The 18,874-nt window shown below is 30.4% G+C and overlaps 2 protein-coding genes across 2 annotated transcripts in view; both read right to left on the bottom strand.

Annotated features, from left to right (window-relative positions):
• Positions 1–4,144: 4,144 nt before the first annotated feature.
• twin (CCR4-NOT transcription complex subunit 6-like twin) overlaps positions 4,145–18,874 on the bottom strand; it is a 350,187-nt gene continuing 335,457 nt past the window's right edge. Inside the window, exons 2-9 of the mRNA XM_074136437.1 lie at positions 18,469–18,537; positions 16,650–16,807; positions 13,160–13,314; positions 10,996–11,147; positions 8,191–8,400; positions 7,925–8,102; positions 7,692–7,831; positions 4,145–6,390 (exon numbers count right to left, since the gene is read on the bottom strand). Of these exons, the coding sequence (XP_073992538.1) occupies positions 6,311–6,390; positions 7,692–7,831; positions 7,925–8,102; positions 8,191–8,400; positions 10,996–11,147; positions 13,160–13,314; positions 16,650–16,802 (1,068 nt within the window). The 5' untranslated portion in view covers positions 16,803–16,807; positions 18,469–18,537 and the 3' untranslated portion in view covers positions 4,145–6,310. The remainder of the gene's footprint in view (positions 6,391–7,691; positions 7,832–7,924; positions 8,103–8,190; positions 8,401–10,995; positions 11,148–13,159; positions 13,315–16,649; positions 16,808–18,468; positions 18,538–18,874) is intronic.
• On the bottom strand, positions 9,210–10,378 carry LOC141458454 (protein YIPF5 homolog). The gene has a single exon (XM_074136438.1). It carries the CDS (start codon positions 10,266–10,268, stop codon positions 9,471–9,473), a length of 798 nt encoding a protein of 265 aa, XP_073992539.1. The 5' UTR covers positions 10,269–10,378; the 3' UTR covers positions 9,210–9,470.

Raw genomic sequence — 18,874 nt, forward strand, 5'->3', positions numbered from 1 at the left:
AAATAAATACAACAAAAATTGGGACAGGATAAAATTTGGGACAGGAAAAAACTCAATTGAAGCCATTCACGAAAACTATCTTTGCCAAAGCCCATATTCGAAGATTTTCTGCATATTTTAGCTCCTCTGGCTTGGCAACGCTCTAGAGGATCCTAAATAACTAAATTACGGACTATAGACTTTGTTGGCCAAAATAAATGAAGACCACACCTAGCAATCAAAATGTTTATACCGATTTATTTTTGTATATAAAAGAAATTAAAAGAGAATCTGGAAATAATAGTTTAATTAAAAGAGTAATAATTTATTAAATAACTACACATAGAACACATTACATTACTAACTTTTCTGTTTGCTGTATCTTTTGAAAAACATACAGAAATTAAGATTTTGAATGTTTTTTCTTTTTTTATTTGTTCATTCAAAAAAGATACGATTTTCTTTTATAAGTAGAAAGCACCTACAGAGAGAAATTAGAAAAAACCCTTAATTATATTCGTATGGGGTATAGGAAGGAGGGTGGAGAATAAGACAGTGAACTCAACATGCATGCACTGGAAAAATTTGCTTACTACATAAATATGTATGCATTATACCTAATTAATTTTTATTTCTTTTTCTTAAAAATTCTAAGATTTATTGCCTGTCATGTAAATGTAAGGTTGAGCTGATTTTGAGGTTTGTACCAATTTACTTTTTTAAAACAAGAAATTAAAATATCCAAGAATAAAAATCGTCCAAAATTTTTAAAATATTTTTAAATCACAACATTTTTTTTCTTGTATTTTGAAAAAAGAGATTTACTAAAGTATAAACCAATTCGGATAATTATTAATTTTATTACGTTTAATATTATTACAGATCTCAACCTTAAATTCCAGACAACTAACATCACATATTTTAATAAACCAGTCAAATATTAATTATCTTAATACTAAATAAATATTATTTATAATAATCGTAACTAAAGTTTTTTTTTTGCATTTAACAGCCTTAGTTAACAATTTCTTTTTTCGTTTTTACCACTTGGCAAAAATTACATGGACATTTATTGAAACTTTCATCCCATAATATATTTACGTCCTAAACTAAATTATTACACATTTTCAAAATAATATGGTAATTGTAGCTTAACTTACATTACAAATGTGTTGACGAGATATTTCTCAAAAATTTCATTACCACTCCTTGAAAGCCTAGTCGGATAGTTTTTTTTTTTTCTTCTTCTTTTGAGGGGATATCAGAGTATCAGCTGTTATTTTAGAGAATCATCATTTAAATAAGATTTATATTAACACAATGAAATCACCAAATTATTGCTTCCATTCTTATCATGGGAAAATAATGTTATCTAAGAAATACTCATTGAAAAAGTATTTTTTTTCAAATCATCGCTTCTTTATTTGGAGTGGTAATTAGGAAATTAAAACACTTTGTGCAATTTGGAAATCTGATAAAACGCAATTTTAAAAGTCTATTCCTTTAAAAATTGGCATCGCAATTGTAAATTGCTAGCTATCACTTAGGATGGTATTTTATTTTATTCTTGAACAACCAATTTTATTAAAAGTAACTTTTCTATTTTTGTAGCACATCATCAATTAATATAAAAAACAATTATTAAAAATGATTACTGGTTTGATGTTTGCAGAAATTTCAATAAGCTAGAAACTAAATCGATAAAAATAAATATGGATTTACTTGATTCGTGAGGTCTTCTTCAACCCAAAAATCATACCAATTTTTTGTTTATTAAAGATCAAGTTTCACTACGAGTAGAATTATTAACGCAGAAAATAATACACCCAAAACATAATATTTTCAATGAATTTTATAAGAATAAGTCAGTTAGCTATAAAAACGACATCTCCTTTAATTAAAAATAGATGATAAATTTTTTCTCGCGTTTTATTTCATTTTAATTCATTTCGTATAGAAAAATTAATTGCACAAAATTAGAAACATCTTGTTTCACACATGAGAATCACACTTAATATTAATTACACGAAAGGAAGAGAAAAATAAGTTATACAAAAATAATTTTTAACTGAGAAAGAGAATATATCCAAGTTAAATGTATTTATTTAAGCAAAACCAGAGAAAATCTTAAGAACTAGATGTTTCTGAAATAATTGTGTACACATTGATTACACTAGTTTTACAGCTAATTCTTAGTAAACTTTAAATATAAAAAAGTGCCAGCACACAGTATTAATTTTAAAGTTTTAAAGAATTTTGAACATGGAAACATCTACAATTCCATTGTTTGATTTTTTAAATTTAACTAGTAAACAAAAATGTCTGTTATAGTTTGGGATGTAGCATCAATAATTATTTCTATTTCTAACAAATTGTTCTCAAAATCAGCCAATAATAACTAATAAAAAGCTTTTCCACTTCAATTTGAATTGAAAATTCATTAAATTAAGAATCAAAATAATTGAGTACTAAAAAATTATTCTTTAAAACAAAAAATAAATTAAAAACATAAACCACAAAATTAATTACCCTAATTAAACAAAATTGCCATTGCTGCATCGTCTTTAATTAAATAAATTTCTCTCCAAATGAGATGTACTTTTATTAAAGTTTATAAAAGTATAGATGAATATCTTTTTTCTTTTAAATCTATAATAAAAAAATATTTTATTGCACAATGCAACAACGGCATGTCAATTTTACAAATAAAGTAAAAATTATAAAAACAACTAAAAGGAGATAAGGCAGTTTAATTATATTTCAATTTTTGTTGCTTATTTAAAAAATTGTTACTGATAAGTCATTTAGAGGCCGCTTTATTTCAGATATTTAGGCGTTCATTTTATGTGGATGAGAGAGAGAATGAGAAACTAATTCCCATTAAGTTCTCAATTAAATTATTTTTTCAAATATAAATACATTAAAATGTTCCAAAAAATTCATGCACGTACATTTATCTTCGCGAAGTGAAAAATCTATTTTTGCAAAATAAAATGAAGCCATTTATTCTGAGAAAAGGAGAAATGAAAGGAATAAATACTCACTCTGGTTGGATGATTACAGAGAAACAACCCACGATGATTGTGAAGAAAAATGGCCCAATCAATGAGAAGTGTTAATAAAATTGGGCAGTCAAAATATTTCTTGTCTTCCATGAATTCCATATATATATATCATTTGGAATTCGAAACCTTATTGGGGATAAGCAACTGGTTTATCCAGGGGGTGGTGAAGAAAGAAGAAGAAGCAAGCAGGAAATTGATCTTTGGTATGATTTCCCTGGACTGAAACAGACGAAGAATTAATTTCCGGGTAATTTTAACCAAGCTGATAGCGTTTTCTTCCTCACGGGCACTGTAGACTTGGTGGATACTTGAAAGAAATGAGCCAGAAACATGTTAGAACTAGCGTATTCTGTGGGTAGATGGGAATCGAATGTTAAACTCCATGCGATGCCAACCGTTTAAAGAAGATTATGTATGTTTAGGCAGTTATTACCAGATAAAGTTGGGGACACCACTTCCCAGATTTTCTAACCTAAGGGAATGACATCAAAATGAAGCACTCTTCGATGCAATACTTTAAAGCATTTCTCCTTAACCCCCAAAAATCATTGACCAAGGTGAAAAAATAATAAATATAAAAAAAGAAACACTCCTTTCTTTTATTTATAGATATTGAAGTATGAATAAAGCACTGAAAATACTTCATTGCAAAATATTTTCTTTATTTTCCCTGAGTTTTTGATCAATTAATGATGATTGCTTTTTGGGGGTTTTAACAAGCCTGTAAAATTTGTTGGACGAATAGAGTGTGAAATATAACATTCCCTATTGGTTGTCGTATTCATTGATTGCTAACTTCTTGCAATAAATTTGATTTTTCATTTCGCCTCCATTCATAGATGTTTTTGTTTTGAATGACTCTACTTAAAAAGAAACATAAAAACAATTATTAGTTTGAAATTTACATGGTAATTTAAGTATACTATGGAATGACAACAAAGGGGAAGATTCCACCATTTTAAAAATTCTTAATAATGAAATACCACCGTTTCTCTCCTTAAATTCAAGTAAATAAATAAGAGAAAAAAGAATAATTGAGATCGAAATTGGTCTTACCTACAGCCAGCCAATAATTGGACAAGTTTAATGCCTTCTTTCTATTTTATTTTTTCATTTTTTTTTTTTTTTTTTTTAAGAAACCAAATAAACTGATACAATTATAGCTAACGAACCAGAATTGATATCCATCACTGGACTCTTTTAATCAAACCAAAATTTCTCTCTGTAAAATCCCCGACCTTAAAAAATCTAAGAGGAAAAAAAAGGATTTTATTAATTACTTAAGAAATATCGAACAATTAATTCTATAAATCTAAAAATTATAAAAATTAATTAAAGAACCCACATAGATATTTTTAATTTTATATTTGTACACGATCGTCATTGTTTTATTTAAAACAAAACAAGAAAGTAAATTAAATTCGAATAAAAATTAAAAGGAAACATTTAATAATAAATATTTTACTTAAATTTTTTATCTGGTTTAAGCTACATATCTTTTTTAAAAAAGAGAAAATATCCTGTAAAATCGTCTAGATAATTTTAAGAGATTTATTTATTTAGTCAGTGTACACACATCTTTGGTGGAAAGTAACAAGTTTTTTTTAAATTTATGGTTTCATTTTTAGATAAAGATATATTTGAACCATTAATTAACAATAAAATCATAAAATTGTTAAAGGGACTGGGTGATTTGCTATTTTGTCTGGCAACAATTATTGGGGTAATTAGGACATCTCATTTTGCAACAGAATAAGCCACAATTATTTTACCTTTTTTTTTGCAATTTGTATTTAGATTTAAAATGAAAAGAAATGTATTTATTTCTATGATAGTTTCTTTGACGTTAAATGAACCACAAATTTGACGAGACAGCTCGATTATATACCGCAAAATAATTATTTTTGACCAAATCTAAATTGTAGAGAGAGAGAGAGAGAGAGAGAGAGTGTGTGTTGTATTTACTAGATTTTTTTTGTAAATTTTCTTTTGATGCTAACATCAAGGTGGCCTTATTTGCTGTAAGACAACAGCATAACTTTATAAAAAAAAGTAATAAAATACGAAATTATTCAAGTTTTCAGAAAATTTTCCAAAAAGAGAAACAGACGCCAACACTCTCATTTTCCATCACTGTAGCTGAGTTACAAATTTCTTTAATAGGTAAACTAAAGAATATGGTTACTAGTCAAAGTAAAAAAAGTCATTCAATGAAAAACTTTTTCAACACACACAAAAAAATAAGAAGCATTTATTTAACCTGGACGGACTGTTATTACCAATTAATTTTTTCAAAACATAAAAGAACGAAAAGAATTTTCTCATTTAAAAATTTGTCATATCACAATCAAATTGGAAGAAATTGACGAAAACGTTGGAAAAAATGGTATAAGGTTAATGTGACTTTCCTTCGTACAAAACGAGATGTAGCTATTCCCTTGTCATTCTAATGAATCAATCACCCTTCTCCCAAATTCTATTTTAACTGTTTCACTTGGATTGGTACAGAGCGCTATAACTGATGTGAACTTCGTGCCTTCAATAGTTTTAAAATTATAAATATTTAAAAAAGAAAAAATAAAACAAAGTTGTATTTAGTCATATTTGTGCGTTTAAAACTTCCCACTTAAGACAAAAAAAATTATTCTGTAACTGCAATGTTCCTTTTCTCTGTTATTCGTTCACTATAAAATAAAACAAAATCAAACTTTAAAATTAGAGCTCTGTTTTAATAAATTCTTTTTTTTTTTGACATTACATTATTTTGTTGATTTGTTATAGTAATCAAAAGAAATATAATCATAGATGTTTGTATTTTCATTCCTTATAACAATTTAGATTTCTTTATTACAATATATCACACAGAGTTAATTTTCTTTTCTTATTGTTATTTGAAACAATTTTATTTTTAAAAAAAAGAAGAAAAATTGCAGAGTTTTTAAGAAAATTTTTTTCAAAACTTTCCTTTATACATGATACACAGTATAAATATAATTACATTAAATATATATGTTCGAAATATATAGTTATTATATAAAATAGTGGGTGTTTTATTTTAATTTTTATTATTTCTTTTATTTTTTTTTTTTTGTACTGTCGAGGCACTACTGTGTTGTCGGCCCGATAATATCGGATGATGAAGATGATGACGTGAGTATAGTTGTGCTTGGCCTATTATTGTTTAAGATCGCCCTACTTTGCGAACTTCGGGTTTTTCTTCGTTCTTGGCGTCTTTTTAGCGTACTTGTCGCCGTAACGTGTCGATGCTACCTACGTGTGGTTGGGATTATTCCGTTGGTTTGTACTGATGGCATCATTTCTAGCTCCACAAGTAATGGAAAATGATCTGAAATCAAATGTTAAATTCTAAAAAATTAAGAAACAATTCAGAACAAAATAGCATACTAAATTGCTCAAACTATAAATATTACTATTGCAATTTGTACAACATAAAAGATTAGGTTTACTTAAATTTCTTTGCTATTTTTGTTTGAACACAGAAATATGGTACATAAACAAAGGGTTTGTAGAACTCTCCACACAACAAAATATGTGAGCAGATAAACGCTAATTATTGCTTTGCTCTTCACTTATAGATGATTACACAAAATATATATTGCAACCTCTAATAAAAATTTCCACAATTTCAGATAGCAGACCTCAAACTTTTTGTTACAAGCACGGTGCTTAATGAACTTCTGAAACTTCTATATATACAGTTTTGATGATTCATATAGATCACTGAGTATATAATACGAGTATATTTAGAGTGTTCGATGTTAAACAGTCTTTTAAAAATATGGCTGAATATTCTAGAGGCACTAAAACTGAGGTACACGGCCAGCCTCTTTCAATCAAGCAGAATTCTTTTAGAATCTTCCGATACAACAACGAAAATACAGCACTTATAGTCTGCAAGAGAAAAATTGAACAATCTAAAAGTAAAGACTAGAATAGTCAGTTCAAGGAAATTACGTAATATTCCAATAAAGAGGAGAATGTGAGACGCTTTAACTCAAGCACTGATCACTCAATAGTAACTGAAACTACGATCTGAACTCTTCCCTTACCTTCTTAGGCTGGAAACATAGTGGAGCGGCGATGATAGCGAAGAGCAAAGCGGCGATGATAGCGAAAACAAACACTCTCTATAGATAGCGTTGCTCTACCTTCACTTTGCTTCCCACTATGCGCGGTCCTATATGTTAACTTGTGTTTGATTTCGCCGCTTTGCTCTTCGTTATCATCGCCGCTCCACTATGTTTCCAGCCTTAGAAGAATATTACACAGAGAAAATTTGATACATCTGTAACTTGGGCTATAAAACTATTTGCGGCAAAGCAAAAAGGTGAAAAGATTGGCGACAGAATATTAATATAATTTCTTATATTAAATATTTCTATTTGTAAAAGAATCTGCTTACTAATATTAGTTTTCTTAATCAGTAAGAGATCACAGCACTATATTTTAGAAATGAAAATGATATTGAAATAAAACAAGCCGAAAATAAGATAAGTTGGATCACACTGTAATCTATTGCAGTGGATGCTACAGTTTGAAGTCCAAGTTTTACTTATTAGTTTTACTAATAACTTATTAGTAACTAATAAGTTTTACTTATTAGCCTAAGTTTACTAATTACATTACCTGAAGGTATATGTGGATGTGGGCAACCAATGACTTTATTATCTTTCAGCCAATCGGCAGCAAGTGGACCGAGAAGTCCGAGTGGTGTCATACTTTGCTTGGAATAGAATATGTAGTCAATAATACCTTTGAAGTGAAATCTGCAAAAAAGTCAGAAAAGAATGTAATCTTTTTTATTTTTAATTGAGATCTGTTATAAATTGGGATGTAAGTTCCGTTAAATTATTACTTACGTGTAGTTCGTGTACGGCATGATATCCTCTGAATATGCGGACGCCAATTTAAAGGAATGTGTAAATTCATTTGGTTTTTCGCAGCCGGAGATCTTTTGCAGGACGGACTTGTAAGGGAGGTCCTTGAAATCTTGATGGTCAGAAAGGACTCGGCCAGACGAAAGGAACTCTATTACACCTAGAGTGAACAAAATATTACAATTTTTTTTTTTTTATTTCTTTAAAATGCAATCAACAATATTTTAGAGATAAATTGAAATCTGTACCAGAATCAGGTAGTGAATTAAAATCGCCGCAGAGTAACAACTGTACAGGAGCAGCTCTCAGTCTTATGGATGCCTCATCAAGAACTCCTTTTAGCGCATGAGACAACATCATCACCTGAATTAGTTTAACGTCACAAAACTCGGGATCCCAATGTATGTGGGCCGTACACACAAGCAGAGCCTGTTCAGCAATATGTGAGTCACGTGGACCTTCACAAACAAGCAATGAAAGCTTATATATAACATTTATTTCGAAATTAATCCTATATTATATATATAAGAGTCATTTATACCATAACAGACATAGAATATCTGATATGGAAAGGTCAGATACTGTTTCCTGGCAGCAAATGATTGCTATTTCACTCCCTTAGCGCAGAATTTGTTCAAGAAATTTGCTTGTAAACCTCATTATATCTATGCTAATTATAGGATATATTTATTTAAGGAAACCGATGATAAGAGAATACCATAAAAATTTACAACTTTAAAATATTTTTTGAGGTAAAACCCGGTGTATAAATGATTATAAATTTAAAAAACCTGGAGACTTCATTGTAGCCTCTTACTACAAAAATCTACTCTAATTCAATATCTACTATATTGACCCACATAAGATGCAGAACAGTATGTACAACCTACCATTAATGTTTGGAACTAATTACCTGAAATGAAGCCAGCAATAAAATACCTTAACTAAACTGGAGTTAAGTACTTTATCAAATTAATGTTACCATATTTGCTATTTTTAGTTGCCAACATTGTAAGGTCTCCTAAAAGATTTACTAGTTTAAATAACTCCTAAAAGATTTACTAGTTTAAATAACTCCTAAAAGATTTACTAGTTTAAATAACTCCTAAAAGATTTACTAGTTTAAATAACTCCTAAAAGATTTACTAGTTTAAATAAAACAATGTGAAATATATGATATATTACTAATTTAATTCTTTACGTACATCTCAAACTGCTACTACTAGATTTCTTTTTAATAGGTAAGGTTCAACAAAATGAAAAAATATCTTATTTAAACCCTGCAATTTACTAATTTTTATTTAGCATTAGTCAGTCTTTAACAATTTTAATTACATTTTGTCATGGAAGAAATAAACTTTACTAGAAGTTTTACTCAAAATTATAAATACTAAAACAATATAAACAGAACGAGCATTAGTACCTGAACTTAAACCAAGTGAAAGAATAAATAAATAATTTTAACAATTTTATTTATGCACAGCTATACTTACTTACATAGATTTAAATAAAAATTAATTTATAGCTTTTATAAAATGACGAGAATAGTAAATGCACCATAAAGCAATGCACATGGGTACATGATTAGTGGTCGTTGTGTAAAGTCCTCAGTTATAGTACAAAATATTTTTGAAGCTGCAAAACTGGCCCATCCAACTGCAATAGTTGCTAATGTATAACCGAAGTAATTATTCAAGTAAAAGAACACTCCCAGAGCCGACAATAAGACAACAGGCAGTATACAATAGCCCAGCGTTGATGCCACACCCATTACATTAATTGTATCACATTTTGTCATTGCTTTCAATATAAAGTACATCAGGATGCAACCAATTACACTTATACCGTACACATAACCAAAATTAAGTTTTCCACCAGACAGGAACATGGTGAAAGCCAAACACAGATAAAAGAATAACGGTCCACCCAAATCACAATCCATTGGAACATCATTTTTGAACGGATCTAAGACTACTTTAACTTTCTGTAATATCTGATCTGGAAATATTTCTAGTTCTTCCAACAGAGGTGGTTCATCGAATTGATAATATTCTTGGCCTTTTTGGTGTGGAAACTGGCTTTCATCTTTTGGAATGTTTCCAGTTAGTGAATAATGACTAGGCGGTTCATAGAAAAATGCCATTTTTGCTGAATGATTAGCATTATAATGTTGTTGATAGACTGCTCCATCTTCATTATAATCATTTTGTTGAAACGACAATTGACTTGTGTTAATCATCATTTCATTAGGACTATTACAAAAATTTTCATTAGAACTCCATCCATCATCTTCCCACATATTATAGTTATACTGTTGTCGAGACATTTTACTAAAGTATAAACCAGAAATCACATTGAAAAGCAAAACTACACTACTAACGATCCACTTTGGCAACAACGACGGCAGCCATATTAGTAACTGACTAACCTTCCCGTTACCTTACCCATATGATTCGCTTGGCGCTGCCCTAGATATATTATTGTACTTTATTTAATTCAAACTTCATTTTATCTTTTTATCCAAAATACGAATTCCTCTGAATTATTACTCTAATTTAAAGAAAAAAAAATTGTACGCTTAATAAGTTTAATTAATTACCTATTTTCCCTTTTAACATTATTACCTATTTTTCATTAAATTTTTTTTTTTTTTTTTAACTAAGGTTCACGCCCACTTAAATGTAAACGTTTGGAATAAACTTAAATTTCACTTTATTAAATTTATTGAACCAAAATAAAATTTGACAGACTAATATTGGATGTAAAAGTAATTAGCGAATTAAGATAAATTCTCTTCAGTTTCACAAGAAATTGGTCTAGCCACTTCTCAGTGATTTTCATGTCACTGCGGGAAATCCAGACTAACAACACAATCAACCCATAAAACGTAAACCATTAGATGGAAGTGTAGAAGTGCAAGACTAATGGAGAGTTTGTTTGAAGAGAAGTTGATATATGTATATGTACGACATTTTCCTGGGAGCCTGTCCAGGTGTGGAAGTTCATAGCGGACTAATAGCCTAAATCAAGTTAATGAAGTAAACCAAACTTACAATTCTCCCAAGCGGCTTCCTTTGTTTTAAGGAGTGCTGCTAGTCCGATGTTGTCTTTGGGCATCACCCTGTTTAACATGTCATCTGATCCTTCACTGTTTGCCATAGCAAGCTGATTGAATTCGACCAAGTGCTCTTGTATAAGCGTAAATCTAGAAATAAACCAGCAAAAAATTTAATATAAGATAAAATAATAATAATTATATCTTTATTTAATGCAAATGTCTTTATTATTGAAGATATATAAAAATTTACTGTACGAATAAGCAAAAAATAAAAATTGCATATTGGTTTTAAAGGAATTCGTAATAATAACGGAACGTAAAAAAGAGAAAGTAGTTTAACTTGGAGGTAAACAGAAGAGGTCTCTAAACTTTTTTATACATTTTTTTGTTAATTTTGGTTATTTGGCGAGTAGACAATAGTTTATGTATTTAAATGCTCTCTAAATAAGATATTGCATCATTTAATGGCCTGTGAGGCATTCTATTCCCAAATTCTTCACTCTGTTCTAAATGCCTGAGAAAGCCAAAAAAACAAAATAACTTTAATAAAAATATGTCTCGTAGAAATAATCTGAAAGCAGCAGTCTCTCAGCATGGGGAAAAGTCTGCAATCTGCAATGTGAATTTTTTAACATCCAAATAGGCAAAATCTGCTTTTAAACAAATATTCCAATCGATTGTTTTCTGGATATCAAAGCGCATTGTCAAATGGTTCAGAAACAGGTAAATATACAAAATCGTTGGCTAAAATATAACAACAGGCAAACAAAGCATATTTTTCAGATAATATAACTTTTATTTACTGACTTAGGGACGTGGAAATTTTCATCGTCTAATCGGAAAACGCAGTGTTTTGTAAATGAAAAGGTTTCTACTACCATAACTCTATTGGTCTTGGCCTTTTAAGCTTCTTTGGATGCAGTGGAGAACAGAACCCAATCCTAGTTTCTATGCTAATCTATTGGTGGCTAAGGTTTGGTTTCAGCCTCATATCCATGAACCCAATAGAACAGGAGTCGTCAACCTTTTACACTTTTAGGAACCCTTTGAGTCCATGGTTTTCTTGAAAGAATCTCATGTTTAAGTAGCAGAAAAATGTTTAAAATAGTTTATCAAAGCTTTTTTCTACTCAAATTCGCAAATTATTCTTGTAACTTTATTTAATCTTAATTCAAACATCTTAATAAGAGAATGAATAGTGAAGTAGCGAATCAGGTTTTATTTTATTTGATTTTTTAGAATTCATTTTATGAATAATTAACTTCTAAATTTTACAATAATTAATGCGTCTTGGTTGGTGTATTTGAAGCACGTGACTACTACCGAACTTCAAAATTTAATTTTATCCATAAAATATTTATTTTAAAAAAAAGTAAAATAATTGCCTATTTTTTCAGGCGGGGCTTTACGTCCTACTACCAATTAGGTGTCGCGGACGGAGGCGACTAGCAAACATACTTTACTGTAAATTTCTTTTATTAACCATTAAATAAAATCCAAGGCCTAAGACCGGGAATCGAACCCAGCACCACAATACATATTAGCTTCGCAGGTCTCGCTTCTAACCGCTCGGCTACCGTGGCGCCCAAAATATTTATTTATATTTATTCTTTACCATCAACTGCCTTTTTATATCCAATTTATATTAATATTGTAATTTTTACTTAAATATTATATTAATCTGATATTTTAATAAGACAATCCTCCACCCCGTTCCTACATGAAAAATTCTTTATATAGATGATTTCCATTTTACATGCATTTTGGCTGAGCAAATAGTGATCACTTGCGGAACCCCTAACAACTTTCCAGAGAACCCTAAGGTTCCGCAGAACCCTGGTTGAAGACCCTTGCAATAGAATATCAGAAAGCAGTCAAATGCAAATAGTTTTTTGAATAATGGATATTCATAAAAAATGGTATTAATTGGCACAAAGTGAAGAGACCCTTTTTACTTGAAGGTAGAATATTATTCTTATTAGCTGATAACTGTTTCGTTTCTATCAGGTGTTTTTTAAAAAATAATTTGTAAGAAAACATTGCCAATGGATTTATAGAGATTTTACCTATAAATGAAATTGCTAACTTCCAACAGTGATCTCTGGATAAATATAAAAAAAATTTAATGTACTTTATAAGTTCAAAAACATAGTACATACTTGGCAGTGCGATAGAAGATGGCACATCCGTCGACATACTTGCGTTCACTTTCTGACATTGTTTTAGCTCTGGATTTTGGTGAGAAAATGCCTTCATAACCGTCCCTCTTCAATTCTGGCAAGAAGAATTTGTAAAATTGATCGGTTTCCACTTCCTAATAACAAACATTTACATTATTAATTACATTATTGCTCTGATTCTACAAAAAAAAAAAAAAATTGCTTGGAATTTATTGCACTTTTTCAAAGTTTAAAGTTATGTAGAGGTAATTTAAGCAGCTGGTAAGTTGATTAGATCAATTATAAATGTTACCACTTCAAATAAAAAAGAAAAGAAAAAAATTAATTATATTTGGTATAAAAAACTGACCAAAGACAAAATTTTGCAAAGCATGATTATAAAGAACTTTATAATAATAATTAGCAAACAATTAAAACGGCAAACCAAATTTTTTATTATAAGAAGAAAAAAATAAATAAGGAAAAGCAAAAGAAAAATAAAATACAAAAACTAAACAAGCACATATGCAGCTTCAAATCTAAATTCCATACTCCTAAACGTGCTAGACATGCATTATAAGGACAATTTAAGATTACATGCAGTAAATTCATGCTATTATTAATAAATTAATTAAATAGTCATTCACATGCACTTCTAATTGGTAGTTATATTAACTACTAAATATTTAAAATTATTTAATAAAGCTGTAATAAGAATATAAGGCTATTTATAAAAGTTAGGCATGCTCTAACTGCCAAAGCCAGAATAAGCCAAAGAAATGGGAATACCGTCTGCAGAATTAGGTTTAACTTAACGTAGCTTAATGAAATCCAACTCAGAAACATACCATAACTTCTACTTCTCTGATTTCTCTATATTATTTATTAATGAATAGTAGTGGTATTTTCTGCGAGCTGATCTGTGCGGAAATTGATTTACTAAGAAAGATAACCATTAGCGTTATACAGTAATAGAGCTGTGATAAATTTCCTTCAGTTTCGGAGGTACTAACTGATGATACTCTAATGGTTTCGTTGAATCCAAATTTGTTATTTGGTGACTTGGCTTCTGGTACAAAGTTATTTGAAAATAAAATCTTCAGTATGTAACAGACAACCATCTCCGAAGCACCTTTCTTTTAAAAAGCAGAGCAAAAAAAAATTGCAAAAAGAGTGGTTAAACTTCCACAATTCTAAGTTTTTAATTTAAACAAATAATTATCAAGATAGTCAATTCATAAAGAAGCATGCTTATGTAACCATGAAAGCTTACCTGTAATCTAGAAGTGAAATAGCACATAGTTAAAATAATAAAATAACATTAGGATGTAATAAAAAAGCAGTATTTTATTCCGAAAAATGTCTACTTTACCCATAACTAAAAGATTCTCGTTAACTATCAACTTTTACTCCTCGTTCACATTTGTGATTAGCTTATTAAAAATGTATGTGCTTAAAAAAAAATAATGATCAATTGAATCTTGAAATTCGGCGTTTTATCCCTATTTTAAAATAAGGCTACAACGGCGGAATAAAAAACTTCGGAAGTTAATGTAACATTCTTGTTTCTTGTTCCAAACTCTTTAGACAGGGTGTATAAACCTGCCTTTCCATGGCATCCCTGGAAAGTAAAGCACTTCTGACGGAAAATGTAGAAGGAGATTCTTTGCAGCAACATCATTTAACCAGGAGCAACGAGGACGTAATTAATTTTGAGCTAGTACTGTTGATGGTCATGCCATAATATCCCAATTCTAAATTTTGACTCGGCCGAAAAAGTGTACACTCCGATTTGACTGAAAGATATCCCTCTTTGACTAGTCGAAAAATCAATACTTCTTCAACAAATCTACTTGTGGAAAAATTCAGTTATTGGTACTTCTTTCCTTTCCTAGGGCCCTTTTATAACCTCTTATAACCTACCACTTCTATGTCTTCAACAACTCAAAGTAACGAGTCCACTCTGTACCCTGCCATCTAGCGGATTTGTGACCTACTAATGTTAAAACTGCCGGCATCGGATCTCCATCTCTTTTAAATTGCACAGAGCCACCTTCGTTCTGCAATACTGGTAGGAACCAACAAAGTACTCTCCCGACTGCCTCGTCAAATTTACCATTCACTAGAATCTCGGAGTGCTTTCTTTAATTGCGTGAAGAAAATTTTCAAAATTTGGAAGAGCTAAAAATAGAATGGTTTTTTTTCGCAAAATGGGCTTCTGGTTAATAGAATTATTGCCTCAAAGGTGAGTTTAAGTTATAGAAAATTATGTCTACTTTTAGGGCGTGGGTTTAATAAGCCAGTCAACAAATCGCTGTTGAATTATAACAGGAAGAACGAACAGAAATGGTATTGTACATTATCGTAATATAAGGACTATTAGTAAAGAGATGGTATTTCAGATGAGACTCCAGTTTGGGCTTAGATGGAACCATGTTGATAATAATAACAATTTGCCTTTAAAGCAAAGATGGCTACTTCAATGACAATTCGATGGAAAGGATTTGCTGACTCTTTATGTATCTGTCACAGAATATATTGAGGTCTCCCTGTGAGAACTATCCTCAGTTATTAATTGCCAAACTGGCTCTCAGTTCTTCGGTGTCACTGAATACCGACTCAGTAACCAGGTTGAGGCAGCGGGAGGGTACTTTGTTGGTCCCTACCAGAATTACAGAACTAAGGTGGCTCTGTGCATTTTAAAAGAGATGGAGATCCGATTCCGGCTGCCGTTGGCTCTGTTCAAACATTAGTAGGTCACAAATCTGCCAGATGGCAGAGTACAGAGTGGACTCACCACTTTGGCGTACACCTATTGCGGTTTATCCCATGTAAGCTGTGCTTCCTTTGTAGAGGTTTGTTGCTCTTACAATAGAATGTGGGGAGGCAAGATTTCACATCATGAGGTTGTCGCTCTTCGTTAAGTGGACGAACATTCCTACTAACAAAAGTAATTCAAAGCACTAGTAGACTTAAGTTTCAACGATTCACGGCACTTCTTACGATAATTCTGTCATTTTTCCCCTACAGCGCTCTAGACATTCTTTAAAAGTGTAGTTAATTGTAATCGGCTAAAATACGTTATATTCCAATCTCTTAAAAAGTTACGCAACATTATATCCATTACGTTGAAGACTCAGTGTCAAAGTGACCGTTCTATGATCATTATTGATTTTCCAAAAGTCGGCTGTTATAGATAGGAGTGTTTTTAGGGAAAAATTACTGGTTTAAAAAGGAATCGTGAATTGTACAAGTAATGAGCTAAATTTCAAAAATAAAATGTACACCTTCAGAACGCAATCCGCCACCAAGATTATCTTAACAAAAATTTCTTAGTAAAATAAATTTAATTTAATTTCATGCAGACAAATATCAGAACTATTCATGCACAAATAATTTTAAGTATTTCATGCAGCTAAAAAACAACAAAAATTACAAAAAAGAAGCCATTTTGATTAATGTGTGACCGCGCCTAGTAAATAAATCGTACCTGTAATGATATGATGTCGGCAGTGTAGTGCCTGATTTCTGCGAGTATTGCCTTTTTCCTGTAATCCCAGGCTAAGGCCCAGGTAGGACAGTAACCGTACATCTGGCGTGTGGCGTATTTGTCACAAAGCACGTTGTAGCACATCACCGTCATCAAACCTTCGCCATAAAGTAAAGGCCAATGTCAGAATTTTGATTCCAAAAAGATTTTTTTGTTTTTTTGTTTCAATATATAAAATAAATTCTGTTTATCAATATTTCTAAGTTATAATATTAAGTTTTAAAACTATACCAATTTAAGTGCATGTAAATAACCTATTCTTAAATAGTTCTTTCAGACTGTGTAACTAGTCTAAAAGCAATTTGGAATTTTCAAACTGTTAAATACTGAGATGGAAAGCTTGCAGAGTCCAAGGCAATATTAGTGAACTCAAAAGAACAACAACAATTTTTTGAAATTAATATTTTTCAAAAGAAAAATTCAAATAAAAGGAGAAAAATCTTTAAAAAATATGGCAAACTGTTGGAAAAATCGTTAAAACAAAAATATTATTCATACAAAATTAAAGTTCGTCTATCTTAGATTAAAACTATATATGATCAGAGATTACACATGATCAACATAGAATTTGATTGATTCTTGTACAATCAAATTAATAATACAACTTTTTAAATAACAATAAATAATTTTTTCGGCCTTCTAAAGGTCTAGCACAAAAGATTACTTGTTAGTAGTACTTCGTTAGGACGAACATGTTTCATGTTTGAAGTTTTAGTGACGAATCGACGAGCAAGGTTTAACATTCCATAATAGATCGTTTGGAGGATGTTAAGGAAAAGATTGAGGTAGAAGTCTTACCCGTCTTTTTGCAATTGCTGTAAAACTCAGATTCCTGGAGACAAATTCAAAAAGCAATACTTTTCGGAAATGAATTGGAATAATAATGTGCAAATCTGGAAGGCACAGAATCTATTTGAGGCTAAAGAAAAGTTGATGGGATCTTTGCAGTGCCACAGTTTAAACTTAGTGGTCTTCTTCTTCTTCTTCTACGAACAACTGTTACAGGAAATACTTATCAAAACTTGCTGGTAAATTGGTATATGCCGCACTGGAAACCGACATTGTGGACATTATCTACCAGCAGAATGGTGATCCACTCTAGTTTCCATCGCGAAGTTCGGGAATTCTTAAACAGAAGATCGTAAGACCGATGGACCGGTCAATCTACCAGACTACAATTCATTAATGAAATCGCTTCAATAAATTAGAGTAACCTCTATATAACAGGGAAATCATGTAAATCATGATGAAGTATTTTGCAGAAATTCATCATTCACCATATTCAGGAGTTAATATTATTCACAAATGATGTAAAAATGCTAGTGTATGATTTTTCGCCTTTAAAAGAACGAAAATTATTTTTGTAAAACGTAAAACGAATATAATTTGTCGAACTGCATCTTAGCTCATGGGTTTATTTTAACACTTTAAACTGTTGTGAATGATAAAGGAAGAAGACGTTTATCTTTTAATATGCGTTTTAATGTGCAGTTCAAAACAAAAAATTTAACTGTTTACTGGAAATTAAACAAATTACTAATCGGTCAGCAATTTTATAAAAAATGTCAACGCAAGAAAATTCTTACAATCAAAGTTAGTTGCGTAATAATAATAAATTAAAACAAAAAAATCTTGTCCTAAAAAATTCTTATCAATAAATTAAAACGTCCACCAAAATAAAAAAAAATTACTTTATTATTTTTTAAATTCTACAAAAAATTATTGCTTATTAGTTAAATAATTTAGTAAAAATACTTACAGGAAGGTTTGGTAGAAGAAGGTCTGGCGAGTGGAATCCATGGCCTTTCAGGAGGCTGTGGTGCTCGCACTGGAACAGACAAAGAAACGACCAATCAGCTGAGAAGTTAGGAGATTACCCAATCATAATTTAGAAAAGTTAGGAATCTACTCAGAAAATAGATGATTTTTTTTAAATATTTTATTTGCTTTTTATTACAGAAATTATTTTGGTAAATTAGTAGACAAAATGTTCTTCATTTCCTAAGAAGTTTTCTTTTTAAAAATAAATATTCAAAATGGACATATGTATGCAAATTTTACTTTTTTGTCCATTCTGCTTTCTATCCTTTAAACTCTGAACAGTTTTTAGTTACCAACTCTCATACAGAAATCCTCAGACACTCAGGTAACCACCTAGAACTACT

Source organism: Rhodnius prolixus, unplaced genomic scaffold (assembly GCF_049639745.1).
Source record: "Rhodnius prolixus isolate KJV_2025 unplaced genomic scaffold, Rpr scaffold_5, whole genome shotgun sequence".
NCBI lineage: Eukaryota > Metazoa > Arthropoda > Insecta > Hemiptera > Reduviidae > Rhodnius > Rhodnius prolixus.

Bases quoted from the DNA above. Each gene is read 5' to 3' on its own strand.
- LOC141458454 (XM_074136438.1), bottom strand. From the start codon at position 10,268: ATGTCTCGACAACAGTATAACTATAATATGTGGGAAGATGATGGATGG.